This window comes from Brachyistius frenatus, unplaced genomic scaffold (genome assembly GCF_029030835.1).
Source record: "Brachyistius frenatus isolate BFR_SWC_R1_liver_20210118 unplaced genomic scaffold, ASM2903083v1 Contig_74, whole genome shotgun sequence".
Classification (NCBI taxonomy): Eukaryota; Metazoa; Chordata; class Actinopteri; family Embiotocidae; genus Brachyistius; species Brachyistius frenatus.
Window position 1 is genome coordinate 1,587,341 of NW_027210673.1, and position 20,500 is coordinate 1,607,840.

Consider the following 20,500-nt stretch of genomic DNA (forward strand, 5'->3'; position numbering starts at 1 on the left):
CCTGTCTTGTGAAAACTTCAAAATTGTCCTTGTTGCTGTTAATTTTTTAGTTTGTCTGGTAAATTAGGCTGTTCTGCCAACTATATTAATGTATACTATTAGTATAGCATAGTATTTTATTAGGATATCTGCTCATACCGTTTCTCCACGTTTGTTGTTTCCATAAAAGGCTCGGAGGCGGAAATACGTCACTGTTGTTGTGAAACCTGATTTGCTGTTGCCTGGTTGCTTTGAAAAAAAAAATCCTCATTCGAGGCGGAGGGAAGATTCAAAATCGCAGCAACAGACACGGAAAATTCCGACATTCAGCAGTCTACAATGATCAGACAAGCGTGAGTAGAGTTTATTATTTTTATGTATCGAGCTCGGAGTATTGTCCCCCTACATGTATAATGCTGTCGCTAAATGCTGAGTTGCAGTTTACGGGGTTACGGAAGTCAGCCGTTACTAAGCGAGTAGCGTTAGCCGGCGGCTAATTAGCCGTCTGGCCTTCGTTAACCTCTCACTGCCTTAAATAGCTGAACTTAACAATGAGTTGAAACGTGAATGATCTTTTTCTTTTTTTTCAGGAAGGGTAGAACCCCTCGCAGGGGTCCTCCAAAAAAGCCTTCGAGCAATCAGAAAGACCCGGTTGGGGTGAGTGTTGGTCAAGCAGCAGGTCAACGTGGCGAACAACACAGACTTTACTTGTGTGCTGTGATACGCGAATATCTGGTTAATTGTGGGTTTTTGATTTATAATAATATATTTGTTGCTGATTCAGAACTAATCAGACACGGGTAAAGAAATGGATGAGTCCTGCCGGAGAACTTCTGACCGTGTGGTTTGTGTTATTCAGGTGTACTGCCGTGTGCGGCCTCTGGGAGTGGAGGATGAGGAGTGCTGCATTGACGTGATCAGCAACACCACCATCCAGCTGCACGCACCTGAAGGCTTGAAAACAAACCGCAATGGGGAGTACAAAGAGGTAACGCATATACGGAGACAGGACTAGTCTTGCAGTAAAGGATAGGGTTGCTGACACTCAAAACATTTTTTGCTTATTGTCAACAAATCCAACAAAATGATTAAAACCAGCAATGGTCAGAGCATGATTGAGATTATCGTGTCCAAAAAGTATTTAAAAAACAAAACAAAACAAAAAAAAACATTGGTGAGTCCTGCAGCTGAAAGTAATCACTTATTGCACCAAATATGTGCTAATCTGTGGCTGCATATAGTCCTCAAAAATGCACCTCAGACAAAAACAAACAAACTGTAATGCCTTGCAGGTTTAGGAAGTTACTGCTACTTATCTCATTCCCCAGTCTGGGGGGGGAGGGGGGTCTCAAGGTGTTCTTTGGCTACATGGGTTATCTAATCCATACAGTGTGGAGTTCAGGTACCCAGACAGAGCTAAGAAGAGCTACTGCTCCTTCGTGATGAACCTTACAACCTTACAGGTTGCTTCTTGGACACTCCATGTGGAGGAATTGTAGGCATACATCCATCCTGTAGGTGAAACCATGTATATGTGGCCTGATATAAAGATGTATGTCGTTTAGTTAGAATCTGTGGTCCTGGGCCCAGGTGCCACAGGGTGGCAGAAGAAGTATAGACCGCATTGAGACACAAAATAAAACATTCTTGGTTTTAGTCTTTTTATGTGGTTTATTGACCGTCAGAAAAAATATTATAATATCAAGGTTGTACTTTAATGTATTAAAATACAAAATGTTTTCCTTGAATATTAATTAATCTCCTTTGGTTCTCAGACACAGTACTCCTTCAAAAAAGTCTTTGGGGTTTCAGTATCTCAGATGGAGCTCTTTGAGCATGTGGCCAAACCTCTTGTCGATGACCTCATCCGAGGAAAAAATGGTAAGGTTACAGGCCAAATACTACTTAAGAATATTTGAACGTACAATAACAGTTAAACCCCAGCCAGCTGGCCTGTCTACTTAACATTAGTAATTCAGTGTTTTCTCCCACTGAGAATTGCGTTTTGAATATTTGAATATGCATATGAATATCTTGGAAAACAAGAGCAGTCTGGCTTTGGGTTTATTATTGGCCATTGATTTACTCTCTTGTTTGTTGCAGGTCTACTTTTTACATATGGGGTGACAGGAAGTGGAAAGACTTTCACCATGACTGGCTCGCCGGGCTTGGGTGGACTTCTACCACGCTCCCTCAACATGATCTTCAACAGTATAGGTCCCTACCAGGCCAAACGATATGTAAGACAGTAGTTACAACAGTGGTGTTTATTATGTTTTGTACTCGTGATTTAATAATACTTTGTAAAATCCGTGTATTTATGTAGTTTAATTCACTCTGTTTGCCCAGGTTTTTAAGACGGATGATAAAAATGGTATGGAGGTTCAGAATGAAGTTGATGCCTTGTTGGAGCGTCAAAGGCGGGAAAACAACTCGTCTGCTCCTAAAGCATCAGCCTCCAGGTAAAGGCCCCTTTATACTGTTCAATTCTAGGCTGCCTGAGATGTTAGTTGACAGTCGTGAGAGAAACTTGGTGAAATCTACAGTCGTCAATCCAAAATGGGTTTTCTAGATTGCATAGTGAGTTTAAAACGGCTGCTTTGGGGCTTTGATCACCAACGGCAGCCTGCAGCAAAATTCTGAAATTTAGGATGATGTTCTCAGTGTGACTGCAGCCATGAGCCAGGTCTATCAAACAATCAGTATATGACATGAAATTATTTAGAATATACGGACTGGCGCGATGTGTCGTACAAGTAATTTTCTGAGACACCCAACCCAAAAAGGAGGAGGGAGGTAAAAATGGGGGACAGGTTGTGTGAAGAAAACCTTATATTATATACAATTTTAAGACATAAGAGTGGGCCTGACAACATGCTTCTGTTCTCATTTTGTACCGTTTTGCATTGTTGCTCTAAAATCCATCACTTATTCACCACAGAAGCTGACATGCCTTCAATTGATATGGTAATCTGACACTGGTTGAGATTTAATTAGACCCACAGTACAAAGACCACAAGTCTGAGTGTGTAAGATCAGTGCTCTGCAGCAGGATAAGTGATACAAGTATAACGTGTCATTTTCTGCTTTGATTGTAGACAAAAGCTTGATCCTGAAATTGCTGACATGATTAAACCAGACGAGGCTTGTACAGCAGATGGTGTGGATGAGGACAGCAGCTACAGCATCTTTGTGTCCTACATAGAAATCTACAACAACTACATCTATGATCTCCTGGAGGAAATTCCGGAAGATGCAATCAAGCCAAAGTGAGTTCAGACAATGTGAAGTAAAAAAAAAAAGACATAATGTAGATATTAACATGTTCATTAAATGATTAATCAGAACCAGTTGTATCTGTTTAGTTATCAGACATCAAAGTATTAAGATAGTGGTTTCTCTTCTTCTAATGAGAGTAGCAAGAAGGCAAAATTATCGTCTTTTCCTTTTTACTAGGTGGAATGGTGGAGGCACTCCTTCGTGCCAGAACACTGAGTTCATGTATGTGATCAGACATCAGAGTAGCAGCCTGGTGTAGCTGAACTTTCCCCAATACACACAAATGTGCCGTCTAGATTGTAAACGGAACCTCGTCAATGCTCGAGACATTTTTGAAGTTGCACAGATGCTGTGTTGTATGGCAGGGTTAAAAGGTGTACTCCTGATAGGTACAAAACAAATTGAAATGTAAAATCGGCTATCGCAAAGGAGACACCCAAATGTAGAGCTGGGTATTGTTTAAAAATAATTCATACTACAGCTGAAGTAAAATCAGGGTTTCAATACGGATACCAAAGCAAAGCTTTTATCTTTTTAATGTTGTTTTATTTATGGATCTATAAAAACACAACAATAACATATTAGAGTGAATAGACTCATATCAATGCTTAACTGAGAAATTTAAAAATATTTGACAACACCCATTGCATGATTTAAAAAAAGAAACATTAGCTGAAATAGTCAGTAAAACATGTAAAATGTACAAAATCTTCAAATATTTTATTTGATTAATTACGCAAGTCATTTTCTAAGCAAAAAAAGACCTTTTAATTTTTTTTAGTTCCAGCATGTTAATTGTGAGTAGTGTTTTCTTTGAAATCAAATGGTCTGATAAAAGTACAGGACATGAAAAAGCTTTTATGCTCATGTGTTTTGGACACATTGTCAGTACTAAGTGCGCAGGTTCGATACCCGGCTTTACACAGAGGCATGACAAGCAGAGCTCCACCGGGTAATGTCTCCAGTGTTGATGAGTGTCCCTTTTAGTGCTGAAAACCCTTACATAACCCCCACCTCTCCGCTTCTTCTAGTCTTTGTTATGGCAGAGCTCCTGAATGTTCCCAAACATTTGTGTTGCTTCGTCTTGGCTCTTTGATTGTATTTGTCTGATTTCTGTGGCTGCAATCAAACGTTCATATCCCATCCCCCTTCCGTACCTGATACCCTACACCTGTCTGCCTGAAAAATGCAATTCCACGTTTTCAGGGAGTAACATGTTTTGTTTTCTCAATGTAGACCACCTCAGTCTAAAATTCTCAGAGAGGATCAGAATCACAACATGTATGTGGCTGGTTGTATGGAGCTGGAAGTCAAGTCTCCCGAGGAGGGCTTTCAAGTGTTCTGGAGAGGTGAGTCCTTGTCTACGTTTAGTGACTCGAACTTAAATGTAAGGGCATAAAACTGTAAAAACAACACACACACAAAAAAGCTCAAGCACTGATGATTGGAGATGTGACTGACTTGGAATTGCTGGCCTCCGGGTCGACTCTGTCCAGGAAATGACCTCAGTTAATCTTCTCTCTGAGCAGTTTGCGGGGGAGTCGGTAGTTTTGTGAAGATGCTGTGTGTGTGTGTGTGTGTGTGTGTGTGTGTGTGTGTGTGTGTGTGTGTGTGTGTGTGTGTGTGTGTGTGTGTGTGTGTGTGTGTGTGTGTGTGTGTGTGTGGGGGAAAAAAAAAACGTGATTGAAAAGTTGCCCATACTTTGTTGTTCCAGGTCAAAAGAAGAGGAAGGTTGCGAACACGCGTCTGAACAGGGAGTCCAGCCGCTCCCACAGTGTGTTCATCATTAAACTGGCTCAGGCTCCTCTTGATGCAGATGGCGACAACATTCTCCAGGTTAGCAGAGAGTGAAACCAACTCCCGGGTTCAAGGGTTGAGTGCAGTTTTGGAATTTATTCTTGGATTCATTGTAATTGACTTGTCGTCTTTTCTTATTTTGATCTTCAGGATAAGAGCCAGGTGAGTGTGAGTCAGCTGTGCCTGGTGGACTTGGCAGGAAGTGAGCGTACTGGCAGGACGGGGGCAGAAGGCAGTCGTATGCGTGAAGCAGGTTTGTTGACAAACATCAGGGTTCAGTTTTACCCGTAGCCGAGTTCTATGTGAGGTTTCACAACATTTTGCCTCGCAGGTAACATCAATCAGTCTTTGCTGACATTGCGGACGTGCATCGAGATTCTTCGAGAGAACCAAATGTGCGGCACAAACAAGGTATGTGTTGCCAAACTACAGCTGAGCTTAAATGCCACTCGCTGATGAACCATGAGGGTAATGTCAGTGTTCTTCTATAGATGGTCCCCTACAGAGACTCCAAAGTAACCCACCTCTTCAAGAACTACTTTGATGGAGAGGGAAAAGTCAAAATGGTTGTTTGCGTCAATCCCAAGGCTGACGACTACGAGGAAACCTTTGTGAGTTCATCACACACTTTCACCGTGTCGCTTAACGAACTTGTCAGTTGCCTTTCGTCCGACACGCAAGACGCGCTCTCTCTGTGCAGCTGGTGATGCGGTTTTCAGAGATGACCCAGGAGGTGGAAGTGGCTCGCCCAGTGGACATGCCCATCTGTGGCTTCACACCGGGCCGTCGTCATAGAAACCAGGCATTTAAAGAGGAACTGTCTCGCAGGCTGGAGGAGCGCGGTGGTCCAGTAGACGAAGGTAATCGTTTTACACCGGACAATCTGATTTAAATTTAAAAAAAATAGGAAGCTTTCTGATACAATATTGGCCCAAATGTAAGTAACTATCGGAGTACTAACCTTTTATACTTTTAACATTTTGTGCCTTGCAACACAGTGTATTTAGATATTAATTATCTGCCTGTTATATTTGAAAAAATATATAATTAATGGATTTAAAAAACTTAAAGTAAAAGCATTAAAATTAACCATTAAGTTATTCAAATAAGACATGTTCGACCGTAGCCCAATGATATTTCTACTTTTAATTTCACCATTTCAAAGACATTGAGCATGAAGTAGTATATTCAAGTCTTTGGAGAATAATTTTTCAGATCAATTAGTCATGTCCTCACACTTGAATCAAGCTCTGAAATACACCTTACTCTAAATTTATTTGGTGAATAAATCCTTGAAGATGCGTCATCTTTCTTTCAGATGCAAACAACATGGAAATTTAGAGATTCAAATTAGTCCTCAAATTTGAGACGGCTTTTGCAAACATAGTTTCCATAAAAATGCACAGCACTGCGCCAGTACTCTTGTGTAAATGTTTAATGTATGGAGTATTTTGTACCTTTTTTAAAAAATTTTTTTATAAAAAGCCTAGAAGGATTTGTGTTAATTCTATTTCTGTAGACCGACCCTCTGCTTTAAGCCACCTGGTGCACAGCCTCCCACCTCTTCCCTCCTCTGAGCTGATTGACCCACATGATGACGTCACCCTGCCCAGGCTGATTGAAGCCCTGCAGAACAGACGCAGGATCAGGCAGATGATGATTGAAGAATACAACAAAGCAGGTGTCAGCTGCACATTTTAGCTCGACTCTAATCTTGTGGCTTTGACAGGTCGGGTTACTTAAAAGGTGGATTTCTCATCTTGCCTCACGTTCGCTCTCCTTGTAATTTTTAGCCAACATGATGAAGTCCATGCTCCAGGAACTGGACAACAACCTGATTTCCAACGACAACGTTATCCATGAACAAAATGGCAAAATTATGGAGAAAGACAAAGTCATCCACAACAACAAGGCAGAGATCGAGCGTTTGGAGAAGAAAAGCAAGATGCAAGAACACAAGGTGGGACACAAAAACATTCAAGCAGCCTTTTAGAGCGTATTTTTAAAGATACGTTTAGTTTTTTTTGTTTTTGTTTTTTTAAATGTCTCACCCGGCTCTGTTCCAGATCGACATCCTGCAGAAAACAACTAAAATCTATGAGGGTGACAAGCGCTCACTGCAGCAGGAGCTGGAGACCAGAGACCAGAGGCTGAACAGGGAGCTGTCTGAGAAGAGACGCATGGAGCAGCGCATGCACGGCGTGGTCTCAGACACTCAGTACAAGTGGGAGAAAGAATGCGTGAGTTCCTCTTATCAATACAGAAGTTTGGTACATTTTTGTTTACTATAGCCACCTTTTTTTTTTTGTCGCCTTGGATTATTATCTGTTTGGTGATTTAACCCTTCAAGACTGGGTGCAACGTTTGAAAGCTTGATCCTTTAGAGCCGGATGTGATGTGATTGTTTAAGACTCGTGATCTCTGAAATACATGTCACATCACCTTCGGCTCTAAAGGACGATATGAGCAAATACTCCACCCGGTCTTTGCCATTCGACTTCACCAGTGATGATTTGATGACTGCTGATGATTCATGCACTTCAACATTAATGCTCTTGTGGTGCAGGAGAGACGTGTCAATGCAAAGCAGCTTGAGATGCAAAACAAGCTCTGGGTGAAAGACGAAAAGCTGAAGCAGCTCAAGGCGATCGTGACGGAGAGCAAGACTCCAGGTCGTGCTGATCGTCCCGATCCTCCACCGCGTCAGACGCAGCCTCAGCGGCCTTCCAGAGAGGAACGCCTCCCGCCAAAGAGATCGGCCTCACCCTCACCTCTCCCTGTATGTTGTGTTCATAATGCTTAGCTCCAGATTAATGTATGTTGCAAAATATTGTTAGAAGACCTGACAGCTGAACAGAATTCCATCCTCTACAATGCTCTTCTCTGGGATTAGTGGTGTTAGTCAGGATGGTAGAGGTACAATGTAATATAAGTAGACAGACTATTGTAAACAACCTCATTAACAATGCACTAGTCTATAAAATATCAGAAAATGGTGAAAAACAACAGGTAGACATCTTCAAATGTCTTTTGTCCAATCTATGTTGAATTTAAAATATGAAACGGAAAAGTAAACTCGGTGAAGAACCTGGATTGATAATTTAGTCTGATAAATACCAAATGCAGTTGTCAAAAGTGTTGATTAATTTTTTTTGACAACTGACTTATTATTTAAACTCTATATTAGTGTATCCTGGGTTTCAGTAGCCACATTCACACACCGTAAGGAGCAAAACAAACAAATCTTTTGCAGTCTCAACAAATAGGTAACATAATCCTTGCGAAGATGCATTACCATGTATTGTATTTGATTGCATTAGACTGTGCAGGTGTCTGCTGCTGTCCCATTCTTAATGAAATGCACTTTATTCTACCACCTACTGTAACATTTCATTTGTGTTTCCTGTGTCTCAGTGTAACTGCAGTCTTTCCACTTTGCTCTCCAGTGCCCTGTTGATTCTGCTCATGTCAGGCCAGAGCCAGAGCCAGAACCAGAGCCAGTCAGTGCCAGTGGAGTTGAGGAGGTTGAGATGAACCCCAGGCCCACCTGCCCCTTCCCTACCCCCAATAGCTCTTTATCCTCAGTGGCTATCTCTATTTGTGCAAGGGAGCTGCAGGAAGCTCAGGGCAACAGGCAGGGTTACCATTCCCCTAATACACCTAAGAGAACCCAGTCTCCAGCAGGCTTCTCAGCCAGCCGGGCCAGGAGGAGAGCCGTGTGCTGGAGTAGAGAGCAGGCCTGCTGCCCTTCTCCTGCTCTTGATCTAGACCTAACTGAGAGAAGCTACAGGGTCAGTGTTGAAGCTACAGGCAGCAGCATGAGGTTGTAGAGTGAACACAGGATTACTCGATCAGAATTTGTGTTTCTGCAAGTGAAAATATCCTCAGCTACGTACTAGTTTCATGACATCTTTTTCAACCTTTATCATCAATTGACTGAGTCATGTGTGTTGTCGTTTCCCTCTTTTAACTTGCTACCTTGTTGGTCTGACAGACGACGACGCCGGTACGGCCGCTGCACCGCCGTTCCCGTTCTGCCGGCGCGGAGAAGTGGGTGGACCACAAGCCATCCTCCAGCCTGGACTTGGGCACAGTTTTGCAGCCCATCATCCCCAATTCCATCCAGGTGTCTGCACCCAGCGAGAAGGCCCTGTCGAAGTGTGACAGATACGTGTTAACGCACCAGGAGGTCGCCTCAGATGGCGAGATACAGACCAAACTTATCAAGGTAACGTGTGCTGCGGCCGGGCATTAGACACTTGGGAAAAAGTCTGCATCTGATTGCAGATGCTTTGCCTGATAACCAAATGAGCCATTTGATTTCACTTCCTTACTTACTCTGACATCATGCTGTTATTTAGCCCACACAAAGCAGTAGGAAGTGCCAATATTGTACTACATAGAAGCTGTAGTAGCTGCATGAGGAGGAGTTTGTTTTTCATGTTACACAGAGGAATCTGTCAGTTTGGGGAGGTAAAGTTATTTTATCCAAGATGAATCTTAACAGTCTGCGACATTTCCATCCATGCTTGTCGTGAGAGTGAGACTGAGACGAATGATCAAGACCACGTCACTCCTGTTTTAAACAACATTATCTTAAAAAAAACCAAGATATCTGTATTTTAACCGACATGAGTAACACTGGATTATTACACAGTTTTCACAATGGATGAATTACTAATTAAAGTTGCCTGTTACTTAAAGATTGTTGTTTATTTTTCAGGGTGAGGTGATTAAAACCAGAGGAGGAGGACAAGCAGTCCAGTTCACTGACATCGAGACACTGAAACAGGAGCTCACCACAATCCCAAGGTAAAAGCTTAAGTTATCCAGGATGTTCACTATGTTCAAAAACATCCGGGAAAAACAAATTCCTTATGAAAGATTCTACATTTTGGGATATGCTTGTACCCACATGGTCACTTGGATTTGGAGGAAGACTGTAAGCGATTAGAGGTTTTTCTGTCGATTTCTTTTCTAAGCCTGAATGTTTACAATCGGTGCCGTTTAGGTTTTGTCACATTTAACTCTGAAATAACAGGATTAAAAAGTACTGTCTGCTGTGCTGAGGTGGTTTGACAGTTCTCTCTGTATTGATGTGCTCTGTGGTTGGGCAATGATTGTGAATTATACATACTTCTTTATCATTTTACAAATACCTCTTGTTCAAATGAAGGATTTCAAGCCAGTGGTGAATTTAAAAACTGCTCAAATTAGGTATGTACAGTTTTGTTAAAGATGCATGAAGGGTTTTTGTTTCAGGCAAAGCATTACAGCACATGTGATTGTTTACACACGTCACCCAGCCCGAGAATGCATTTGTTCGTTCTGGAAAGGTTTTGGATTTTATTTGTTCAGTTTTTAAAGCATTAACAACTTCACATTTATGGAAACAAATGCAATTCAATAATTACACTTCACATTTGTCTCTAAAGCCGCAAGAGAAAATCCTCAGAAGGCACCCCGAGCAGTGGCGATGGAGCGTGGACTGATGTGGAGACAAGGGTGAGATAATGATAATGATTAGTCTCCAGTAAACTATTATAATTATTATTAAGTGTCTTAGATTATAATCAGATTTATCATGTAATTAACAGTATGTAAGCTAGAGGTGTCTAGGCTAACACACAGGATGCCAGCAGAGCAGCAGCCTCAGTGCTCCGCCTTTCTACATAGGATGTGTTCAGGCACAGCACGGAGTTGTAGGTCACTCACGTTAGATGTGTAAGATGGAAGAAAATAGATTTGAAGCATAAAAATACTCTGTACATAGTCCAAGTCACTGTGTAGCAGTCTAACATTACACTAACACTAAAGGCTCAGACAAACAAAAGGTACCAAAGTGCTAATCTTCATTCTGCGAATTCATCTTTCCGTCAGCTTCCTCTTTTATATGAATGTAAAGTTAAGACTTCTGAGTTTATTTGTGTCCTGACCTTCCATTTCTTGACAGTGCTCTGTGGCCATGGAGATGAGGGCTGGATCCAACATGGGACCTGGATATGAGCATCATGTGATCTCCAAGTAAGCTGTCAACTTTCTAGATCACATTTGGGAATAGCATTTTGTTGTCATCCACACAACATAACTGGACATTATGATTCACTGTATTTTCTGTTACAGGCGCAAAAAACCCTGAAAGCGGTCGACGGCTGCAACAGCGATCACTCCCCTCAGTCCTCGCCTGGCTGTTGTGCAATAGTCTGAACTTTTTTATATTTTTGCTTAAGTGATAATATTTAAACATTTTTCATGCTTTTATATATGCAACAGTGTATATACATTTGTCACCAAAGATATTTTGTAAAGTATTTTATGTTTCCTTTTGATTTAAGTACAAGTGTTATTAGATTTAGTCAAGTACTGAGGCAAATGTTTAGTTACTGTGGCCCTACAGCTAAAAAAAGAAGAAGAAAAAAAAGAAGTCTGCACCTTTATTACTCGGTTATTGATATGGATTTCTGTCTGCAATATACTGTTTCTGTCTTTTTGATTTGGGGAATTATATTGAGCTTCAAGTAGAGTTTGAATAATCAATTTTTTTGCTTTGTTTGTTCCTTCACTGTAAACTCGGGGATAAAATTCCTTTGAGGCACCACTCTGTTGTGAATGTAGACTGATGGATACAGTCAAGCAGCACCAAGATAATTTTGAACACTAGATGGCAGCACAGGATAGTGACACATTATAAATCTTCAGAAACTGTTATGAGGAGCCAGGAGGCATCCCTTAAATTACACTATTCTGTGGGCGCAATAACAATACAACAGGAAATGTGGGCTTATAAATGCCACCAAACAGAAACATTAATTTCTTGTTTTTTTTTTTTTTTTTTTCTCGTGTGTGGATTTTAGTAAACAGAATTGTTGACAGACTAATACGAAGGCGACCAATTTAGTTTCAAAATGATGCTTGAAAAGAGATTTCATGTCGAGTTAGAGCTCTGGGCGAGTCAGTGCAGGGAGTGGAGCAATAGTCATGTACACAAAATCTGATTTCAATTATTTTCCTAAAATTGCTTTCCTGTACTTACGCTTGGTTAGATTTTCATTATGTTAAACAAGACACCTTGTATATAAATCCATATGAAATTAGTCTGCTTAGCTGCCTTTAGGGGAAGTCAGCTGGGTCCCCAAATTTTTAAAAAGCCTGAGAACGTCCTGGCTTTAACTTGTGTGGTGGCTTAGTTTTTTCCTTTTCTACTGTTTGGCCCTTTGTCTGCCAATGACAGAACAGGGGCCGGTGATAGTATTTGTGGAAAGATACTTTGATCCATAAACTGCATTTGTACTTTTTTTTTTATTATTATGGTGTATTACCAACCACATATGCTTAAAGAATAACAAAATAAAAACTCATCAGTAGGTGAAAAAAATAGACTCTTTACAATAACTACTGGCTACTATCTGTCAAGTAAATGTGGAGTACAAAGTTCAGTATTTATCTTTGAAAATGTAGAAGTGTAAGCAACAAACACTTAAGTACACAGGTACTTTAAAGCTGTGCTAAATTAAAGCACTAGAATAAATGTATTGTGTTTTTGCTCCTTTGATTTTGATAAAAAAAAGATAAAGTATGTTGTAAATTATAAATTTTTAATAACAATCTACGATACATTTTAAATCCATGTAAGCAGACAGGTGTGTGAAAAGTCCCGAAGCTTGAAAACACCAGAAGAACTCCCAACTTGCTAAGGTGACAGTGTCCAGTTTCACTATCTTTTATCAGCTGAGCATCACCAGTGTAATGACCAGCTGAAGCTAGAGGTACAGTCATCCAGGCTTTGAGTAGACTGTTGAAATCTCATCTACTACCAGTCTGGCTGGGTTTCAATTGGAAAGCACTGGAGAGTGACTAACATGGAGCCTTGTGGAGAGGGTCAAGAGCCCAGAGCAACCAGTGGCCATTAAATTCACTCCTATGAGATATTGAGTGCGGTGCTTTTTGACCAGGCTCTGTTTGATGTGCAGCGCCACATTATTATCACCAGCTCCTCACTGCAAGCCCTCCACAACCAAGTGGCGTGAGCATTATAAAGATGTTATTATGAAAGTCCTGTTGAGCCTCTGATCAACATTACCAGTTTCAAAGAGACGCTTGAGGGAAGTAAATGAAACTATACACAAAGGCCTGCAACAAGCATAAACCAAATCTCAAAGACAACACTGTTCATCCCTCTGTATGCTAAGAACACATCGTTCTGAATTTCTCAGCTTCAAGCTTATGATTATGCATCATGCTGTTTATCAGTGTTATTAAACTTGCTGGAGGGAATTCTGGTGTTCTACTTGAATACACAGTCAATTAGACTGTCTGAGATTTTAAAAGAGCAGACCTAATTACAGTGTTTTATTGACTCTTTGCTTCAATGACTCTGATAAAGAGGTCTTAAACTGCCTTTTGGCACAGGCAGAATGAAATAATTTCCACACCAATCTCTGATGCTGATGAGGGCCATTCATAATCCAGAGATTCAAAATAGCGTTGTCTACTATTTTACCTGTCATGTAATCATTTTCCTCAAGTCCTCTCTTGACTTATTAAGCCATGAGCTATAACATCATGACCACTTACAGATGAAGTGAATAATGTTAATTATCCTGTAATAACAGATGGTCTGATAAGACGTTCAGTGAACAGTTTGTTCTCATGGACAACTTGTTAGATGCATAAAAAGTTGGGGCAGGTTCTAGCAACAACCCACATTGGCTCGTGTTCAGGATCAGCAGCGACTGCAACTCACAACTTGAAAGACTTAAAGGAGCAGTTTGCAGAATTTAATGACATCTAGTGGTAAGGTTTCAGAGTGTAACCAACTGAACACCCCTGGCATGCCCCTCCCAATGATGTATGACAATCTACGGTTGCCACAAAACAACGTGAAAAGCCCTCTCTAGATCTTGTGTTTGGTTCGTCCCTTCTGGGCTACTGTAGAAGCATAACGGTGCAACATGGCTCTATGGAAGAGGACTCTTCCTATGTATGAAGGGCTCATTCTAAGGTAACAAGGACACAATTATTGTTAGTTTCGGGTTATTATCATACACGAATGAAAATATAGTTACACATTTTATATTCTATTTCTGCCAAGTGATCCCTTTAAATCCAATGCACTGAACCATTGAAGGACCTCCTGCGTGGAGCTGAGAAAAACAGCAGAATCGGGTGAAAATTATCTGGGTACGGCACTATATATAAAAAAAAAAAAAAACACTTTTCACATCAAACATTCCTTTGATTCAACGTTAAAACTGATTGAGCAGCAGGTACATGACCTGTTTCTGCTCTCATGATTAAGTTTCTGTGGTGAATCAGGCAGTGAAAAATGGACCTGAATTTAAATTATGAAAGTGTAACCCAATCGACTACTGGAGCACTCTACGGTATACTTGGCTGTTCGTGACATCTGAGGTATGATGGTTACTTCCATTTACCTCCAAAGCTGTATCATACAAACTGAATGATCGTAGATTTGAAGGGTAAATCGAAGCAAGTGACTCAATCACAGCCACAGCTGTCCTTTAAACCAGAACCCATTACACAGTTTTCTGCTTTCTTTTAGTGGCAAGGATAACAGTCCCTGACAATTAAAGTCAATTAGCGGGAAACACAAGTAAATACTGCATGAGAGCAGGGCTTTGCAAACCAAAGCTCTGAACAGGGTCTGCACACTGTCTTCATATGACAAGGCCGTGGCTGTCTGCCAGCTAAAAGTGTCAGGCCAGAAAGATATGCGAATGCAGATGAGTGTTGACAGCCAGTCAATTGTCATTCAGCCCATCTCCCAGCCACTCGGGATTCATCTGAGCTTTTTTTTTTTTCTTTTTTGCGAGGCTCCTCTTAACTGCTTGCTCACTTCACACTCATCTGCCTTAATGCATACTAACACGCACAGTGGAGGCATGAGGCGCCGTGTTCAGCGTTAATAAGAGGTAAAAGCTCCCACGCTCTCTTTTCTGCTGGTGCGGCTGTGACGAACAGATGGGTCAAAGAGTCACAAACTCACAGGGACTCCCGGAGGTGAAGTTTGGTTTTTCAGCTGTTTAGAAGCACATTGGATGAGAATTGCTGTGACCCTTAAGTGCATGTGGTTAGTGGTTTGGAACACCTCTTCCCATCTGCCGCCTCCTCTTCCAGCACCGCTTTCCAGTCCTTTGTGTCGATGAAGCCGCTCCATTCAGACCATCACACAGTCAACGTCGGGCTGATCTGATTTCTGAGTTTATGCGGCTGATGACTGCTTCCAAAGAAGAGTGCAACAGATGTTAAGTCTGTCACTGTCTATTTTACTTCCTCGTGTCCAAGTTATCATGCAGACCTCAAGTTGTTCTGAGGTATCCACTTGTCCTCATGCTTGTTGTTGTGGTTACGCATCAACACGGAGAGAGCTGACCTCTGACTGCCGCAATTCAAGACATGACTGATTTCTTGCTGAAAATATTGGCAGCCATTGTTGTGTAGGCTCATCATAGCCAATTTGGTCTGAATAGTGTTTTTTCCTCCCCGTCTTTGTTCTTGGCGGCCGAGTAAGTGCTTGCAGCTGTCAGTTGAGTGTATTCTCCTTGCCCAGTATATGTGGCTTGGCTGCACTTTTAGCTGGCTGTGTCCTCACTGTGGTGACAGTATGCCATGACTGATTTCCGTTGACTCACTTTCATTGTAACCACAATGTGTCCTTCACAGAAAAGTCTGAGTGCCCTTTTACAAGTGGTTGATCTCATCTAGTTAACGCTGCGGCGTAACCGGGCTTTGCGTGCAGTTGGCTGATTATTTAAGCAGCGCTCTGAGCAGTTTTCTGATGAAATGAAAGGAGAGAAGATGCCAGAAATTGTTGCACTGACAATGATACAATGCAGGAAGATGTATGATGACTAAATGGTATTTGGATGTGGTGGAGAATGATTCAGTTGCCTTTAATCACAATAATCATCGAGCTTCAGTTCTGCAAAGACAGACTAAATGAGCATTAAAAACACCTCTTATTAACCCACTAAACTGACGTCTGAGTACTTGTTCGATACAAAAAGGAGGAGAACAATATTTCAAACCTTTGTCCTGCCAAAGCTTTCATGCAAATTACTCACGCTGGAAACCAGCTTATCTATGAACAATCATAGGTGGCATTTGGAGGAGGATGAAATAGCACCGCATGATTTTCATATCTGCATAAGGCTAAGGCAGGTCACTCCACACAAACTCCCACGCAAAAGCAAACACAAAAGCCTCTTTGAACGCACACATCAGCTGTTTATCTTAAAATAGTGTGACACACTGCTGCTCTTATCCAGTACCTCGCACGTTGCACTTTGTAAATGGTGGGCAATTACACACACGCGCGCACACACACACACACACACACACACACACACACACACACACACACACACACACACACACACACACACACACACACACACACACAAATAAATTGTCATTTAATTCATTAGATACGGCTAAGTTGCAAAGCTCATTCATTTTAATAGAGCGGCAACTTTTATCACACAGGGCCAGGTATGAGTATAAAGGCAGAGATTATAGCATGTGCACAAATATGATTATAGAGTTGCTGGCTGCGACTGCTGTTGACAAGGTGAATGGGACAGTTGTTCCAAGAAGCAAAAACACGTCATTTACAGAGCACGCCGTTTTCACGCCGTGTTTATCCACACGATTAATGTCCATTCAGCCTCGCATTCGAACATTACCTGAGGAACACATCTGCATCGGCCTTACTGGATGCTAATGATTCAGTGCATGCCTAATAAACTGAAGTGAGAATTCAAATGAGGCTCAAACTGCCTGTGAGGCTAGCTTAAGCAAACACCAGGACAGCTGGCAGAGAAATCATTGTGACTAATGGTCTCAGTGTGAGACAGGAGCAGGGCTGTGGGTGGTTGTTTCACCATGCTAAGAAGAACAGACTTTGTTTGTCTTTCTATAGCATACAGCGTGACTGTGTGATTCTGGAAGTGTTAGCTTTGTTTTTGTTTGCTTTGCTTTCCTTGCCACCGTAGCGCGAGACCAAGACCTGTCAAAAAAAAAAAAAAAAAAAAAATGCAATTGGACCTGTTTTACTCCGGAGAATGAGGTGACCTTAGAAAAGGAGAACGTACTAAATGCGTTTAGAAATGGGTGGACAAATCCCACTGTTTTTACTGTCACCTGGAGGCACGGTGCTCCTCTCTGTCAACGGATGTTTTGACTTTATTTGGATTCTGCGGGGGCTCCTCCACTGTGGTAAACATAATGCGGTGTGACCTGTCCTCGGGGTGAATGATCTGATTTGCTCTTCCCTTGTCTTTTACTCCTAATCGCATCTTACCTCAGAGCCAGAAAATGGCTGTGCAGCTGTCATAACCGAAGCGCAGCGCGACGTGATGGGAGCGCGTGTTTTTGCTATCATCTATTCTATCCGAGCCAGAACAGAATACTAAACCTCCACTGCATCCCTCTTTCTCACAGACCGCTGCATGATCAATACCCACATCAAAGACTCTGCGGAGATAGCAGGATTCTTTGAAGCGTGTTTGTGGAGCTGGATTTGCTGAGCCAACACGGTCCACACAGAACCCCCTTGAATAAGCTTGTTTGGCCAGCATCCTCTCTGTTTGTAGAAGAACTGAGTGGATTCTAATGGAGAACAGACAAGGCCTCTCCCTTGTCTTTTCCCTCCCTTTGAGTAGCTAAATGCATCCATAGTGCCAGTGCTTTTTGCTCATCTGACATACGCTTCATTGCGTGCCAGCTCAAATATTTATCTAATATAAAATTGGCTGTAATATTTTGGAAGCAGCCAAATGCCAGGAAATATTTCTCATTGAGGACACAAAATAACTTGCATCGTGTTTTGCGCTGCCAAGAGCAAATATGCCGGGTGATTACTGATTGAAATGAGATGAAGTGCAGACAGCAACAATGTTGTCATGTGCGCACTTTGTGTTATGACTTGAACGAGCAAACAAGAATTTCCAGCAGTGATTACGCTGCACTCAAAACATGACCTCTGTCCCCTAGAAAGCTATTATTTATTTACAAAAGTGCTTTACGTATCTGAAATGGGAAAACGGTGCATTTGGGGGATGTTGTGGGTATAAAAGAAGCGGGGGGGCTGACGTTCAGACACAATAAACACGAGCGCATAACTTCCGCAGTCCAGTCAGAGAGAGTCAGCAGCTCTGTAAGTGATGTGGCAGCAACTGTTGAATCGTCTCTCTGCAAGCAATCCCAAGACAAGGGTGAGAAGCCCTTTTGGAATAAATAACTAAATCAGCCATATTTGTGATGCTGTTTACTTTTTAAATTCACAAACTGTTGCATCTTTTGGTAAGTAATTGCACTATTTTTTTTTTTTTTTTTTTTGGTATGTGGGAAGATTTGACTTTCCAGTCAGCTGTGGCTCATTTGAAAGTGAAATGTGGGAAAACGCTGACATCTCTTTCTCTTCCCTCCCAACACCAAGGGCACCACTGCATTTGCATCCCTGTCTCTCTCTCAATCGCTCTTTCTTTCTCATTTACATTACGGATGGTTCATTTAGTTTACATGACCGAGTGAATATATAACCCAGGGCAATTCAAAATACCATGAGGGCCTGTAGGGGGAAAAAAAAAAAAAAAAAAAAAAAATGAAACCACATAAGCAGAAAAGATTGCTGCACTGCCATCTGCAGCAGCCTGCTATTAAGCTCTTCCCCTTTAATGTGGCTGACATGGCCTGCCCCTGACCCAGAAGGCTGAGCTCAACAACGTTTATCAGTTAAATACAGTGAGAGATGATTTACAGAAACGTGACTAAGATTTATTCCCAAATTGACCATTTGCAACATAAACATCCCCTGAACAGCGATTGCCCAATCATGACTGGCACCTGATCTGTCATGATTTGGATTCTTCACACTGATCCGGTGTGCATGAGGCTGAGAGATACTTAGAAACACTTCAGAGGATCTAAAACGAAAAACATATGGGTGAAAATTCAAGGACTGGATCAAATATTGCAGTTATCTGCTAAAACACAAGCTGCAAGCTAACTGGCTTACCATACAGTGATAAATGAACATAGACAACTAACTACAATAACCTTCTAATTTCATGTACTTCCATTACCCCGGTAAACATTTTAACAGGGTAGAATTGTCTAAAATCGCACACTGCTGTTCTGCCTTTACCAGAAATGACCTTAACATATGAATGCATCACCCACTAACATGTACACTGACTTTGGCCTGCTATTTTATCGATTTTTGTTTTGTTTTTTGTGCCCTGTGTTTAACGCACGCGGTAAGCAATAAACAACTCTCTCGGCCTCTGCGGTTTGAAAATAGTTCTGTGGGATGTCCCGTCTGCTACATAGCTGTCTATGACCGTGACCGCTGAGGGTGAAAGGGGCCAGCGTTTCATGTTCAATTTCTGGACCGTTTTTGAGTACACCATCTGGGTACTCGCAGTGCACTGCATGTTTTCATACTTGACAGCGTGAACAGACTTATGCACTCCAAATAGTGAGCTTTAGTACGTAAGTACACCATTTGAGACGCGTGGCTCAGTTCCATTACATGTCCCAGTAAACCACAACTGTTATTCAAAGACACCTTTCGGCGGTAGTAACGCAGCGGTATCAAGTGCTGGTCAAAACAAGGGAAATGAGACAACAGGATCGTTGCTTAAACTATTTGATTTTTAACGACTATTTGAAAATTCAAAGGTCACGGCCGCATTCCTGCAGAGAGCCAGTTCTGGATGCTCATCAGCAAGATGATCAGACTTTAAGCGAGCATTAACAGCACGTCTTGCTGTTTGAGGAAGGTTTAGGAACCCCAGCGAGATGATTGCTTCACTTATCCTAAAAGTTCTTATAGCATTAAAACTGAAATACGGTTATTTAAAAAAAAGAGTACATAATTTAAGGAGTCATAAAGGGTTATGTTAAAGTTAATAAGACTGTAATCTTAATTTTTTTCCCTCATATTCATAATACTAGGAACTATAATATCTAATATCTAATCTAGTGTCTTCAACACTGATTATAACGTGTTGAGGATGCGGATTGACTTGGAGCTGTTAGCATTCGCCTGAGTGTTATAGCGCAACATCAGGCTGCAGTCATTATGAGTGCATATTAAAGTCCTCCTTTTACAAGATTCAAGTTTTTCAGTGAGTCACGTGATTTTTCTGCATCTATAAATGCAGCACATTGTCAAATTGTTGGCAGAAAGGAGTTTACCCCAACGGACACTACTTTTTTTGTAATTGTGGAATGTTTTCATTTACACACTTGGTATTTAGACAGTCAAGTGCAAATACAGTGGCTTGTTTAGTAAATAAGGAGTGATTTCAGACACCCAAGTCTGTGAAATGCGCAAGTGAGAGACAGATAAAGTGCGATAAAGCGAGCGAGTGGGCCTGCAATGTGGTAAATAGCCGAATGGGTTTGCTAATCTGTGTGT

General features: G+C 41.5%; 1 protein-coding gene and 1 non-coding gene across 2 annotated transcripts; both read left to right on the forward strand.

The window, feature by feature from the left end:
• Positions 1-262: 262 nt before the first annotated feature.
• kif23 (kinesin family member 23) lies at positions 263-12,468 on the forward strand. Its single transcript, XM_069708299.1, has 23 exons — positions 263-332; positions 570-636; positions 839-967; positions 1,755-1,860; positions 2,083-2,219; positions 2,329-2,441; positions 3,078-3,248; positions 3,436-3,480; positions 4,495-4,607; positions 4,973-5,094; positions 5,206-5,308; positions 5,387-5,466; positions 5,547-5,666; positions 5,756-5,915; positions 6,575-6,736; positions 6,849-7,015; positions 7,122-7,295; positions 7,622-7,834; positions 9,050-9,283; positions 9,779-9,867; positions 10,491-10,560; positions 11,009-11,079; positions 11,179-12,468. The coding sequence occupies exons 1-23, from the start codon at positions 319-321 to the stop codon at positions 11,192-11,194; spliced, it is 2,676 nt and encodes an 891-aa protein (XP_069564400.1). The 5' UTR covers positions 263-318; the 3' UTR covers positions 11,195-12,468.
• Positions 4,691-4,787, forward strand: LOC138626585 (Z30 small nucleolar RNA). The gene has a single exon (XR_011311300.1). It is a non-coding gene; the product is annotated as a Z30 small nucleolar RNA (small nucleolar RNA).
• Positions 12,469-20,500: the final 8,032 nt, after the last annotated feature.

Coding starts and splice junctions, on each gene's coding strand:
- kif23 (XM_069708299.1), top strand. Junction 2,220..2,328: donor CCTACCAGGCCAAACGATAT/GTAAGACAGTAG, acceptor CTGTTTGCCCAG/GTTTTTAAGACGGATGATAA. Junction 5,467..5,546: donor AAATGTGCGGCACAAACAAG/GTATGTGTTGCC, acceptor GTTCTTCTATAG/ATGGTCCCCTACAGAGACTC.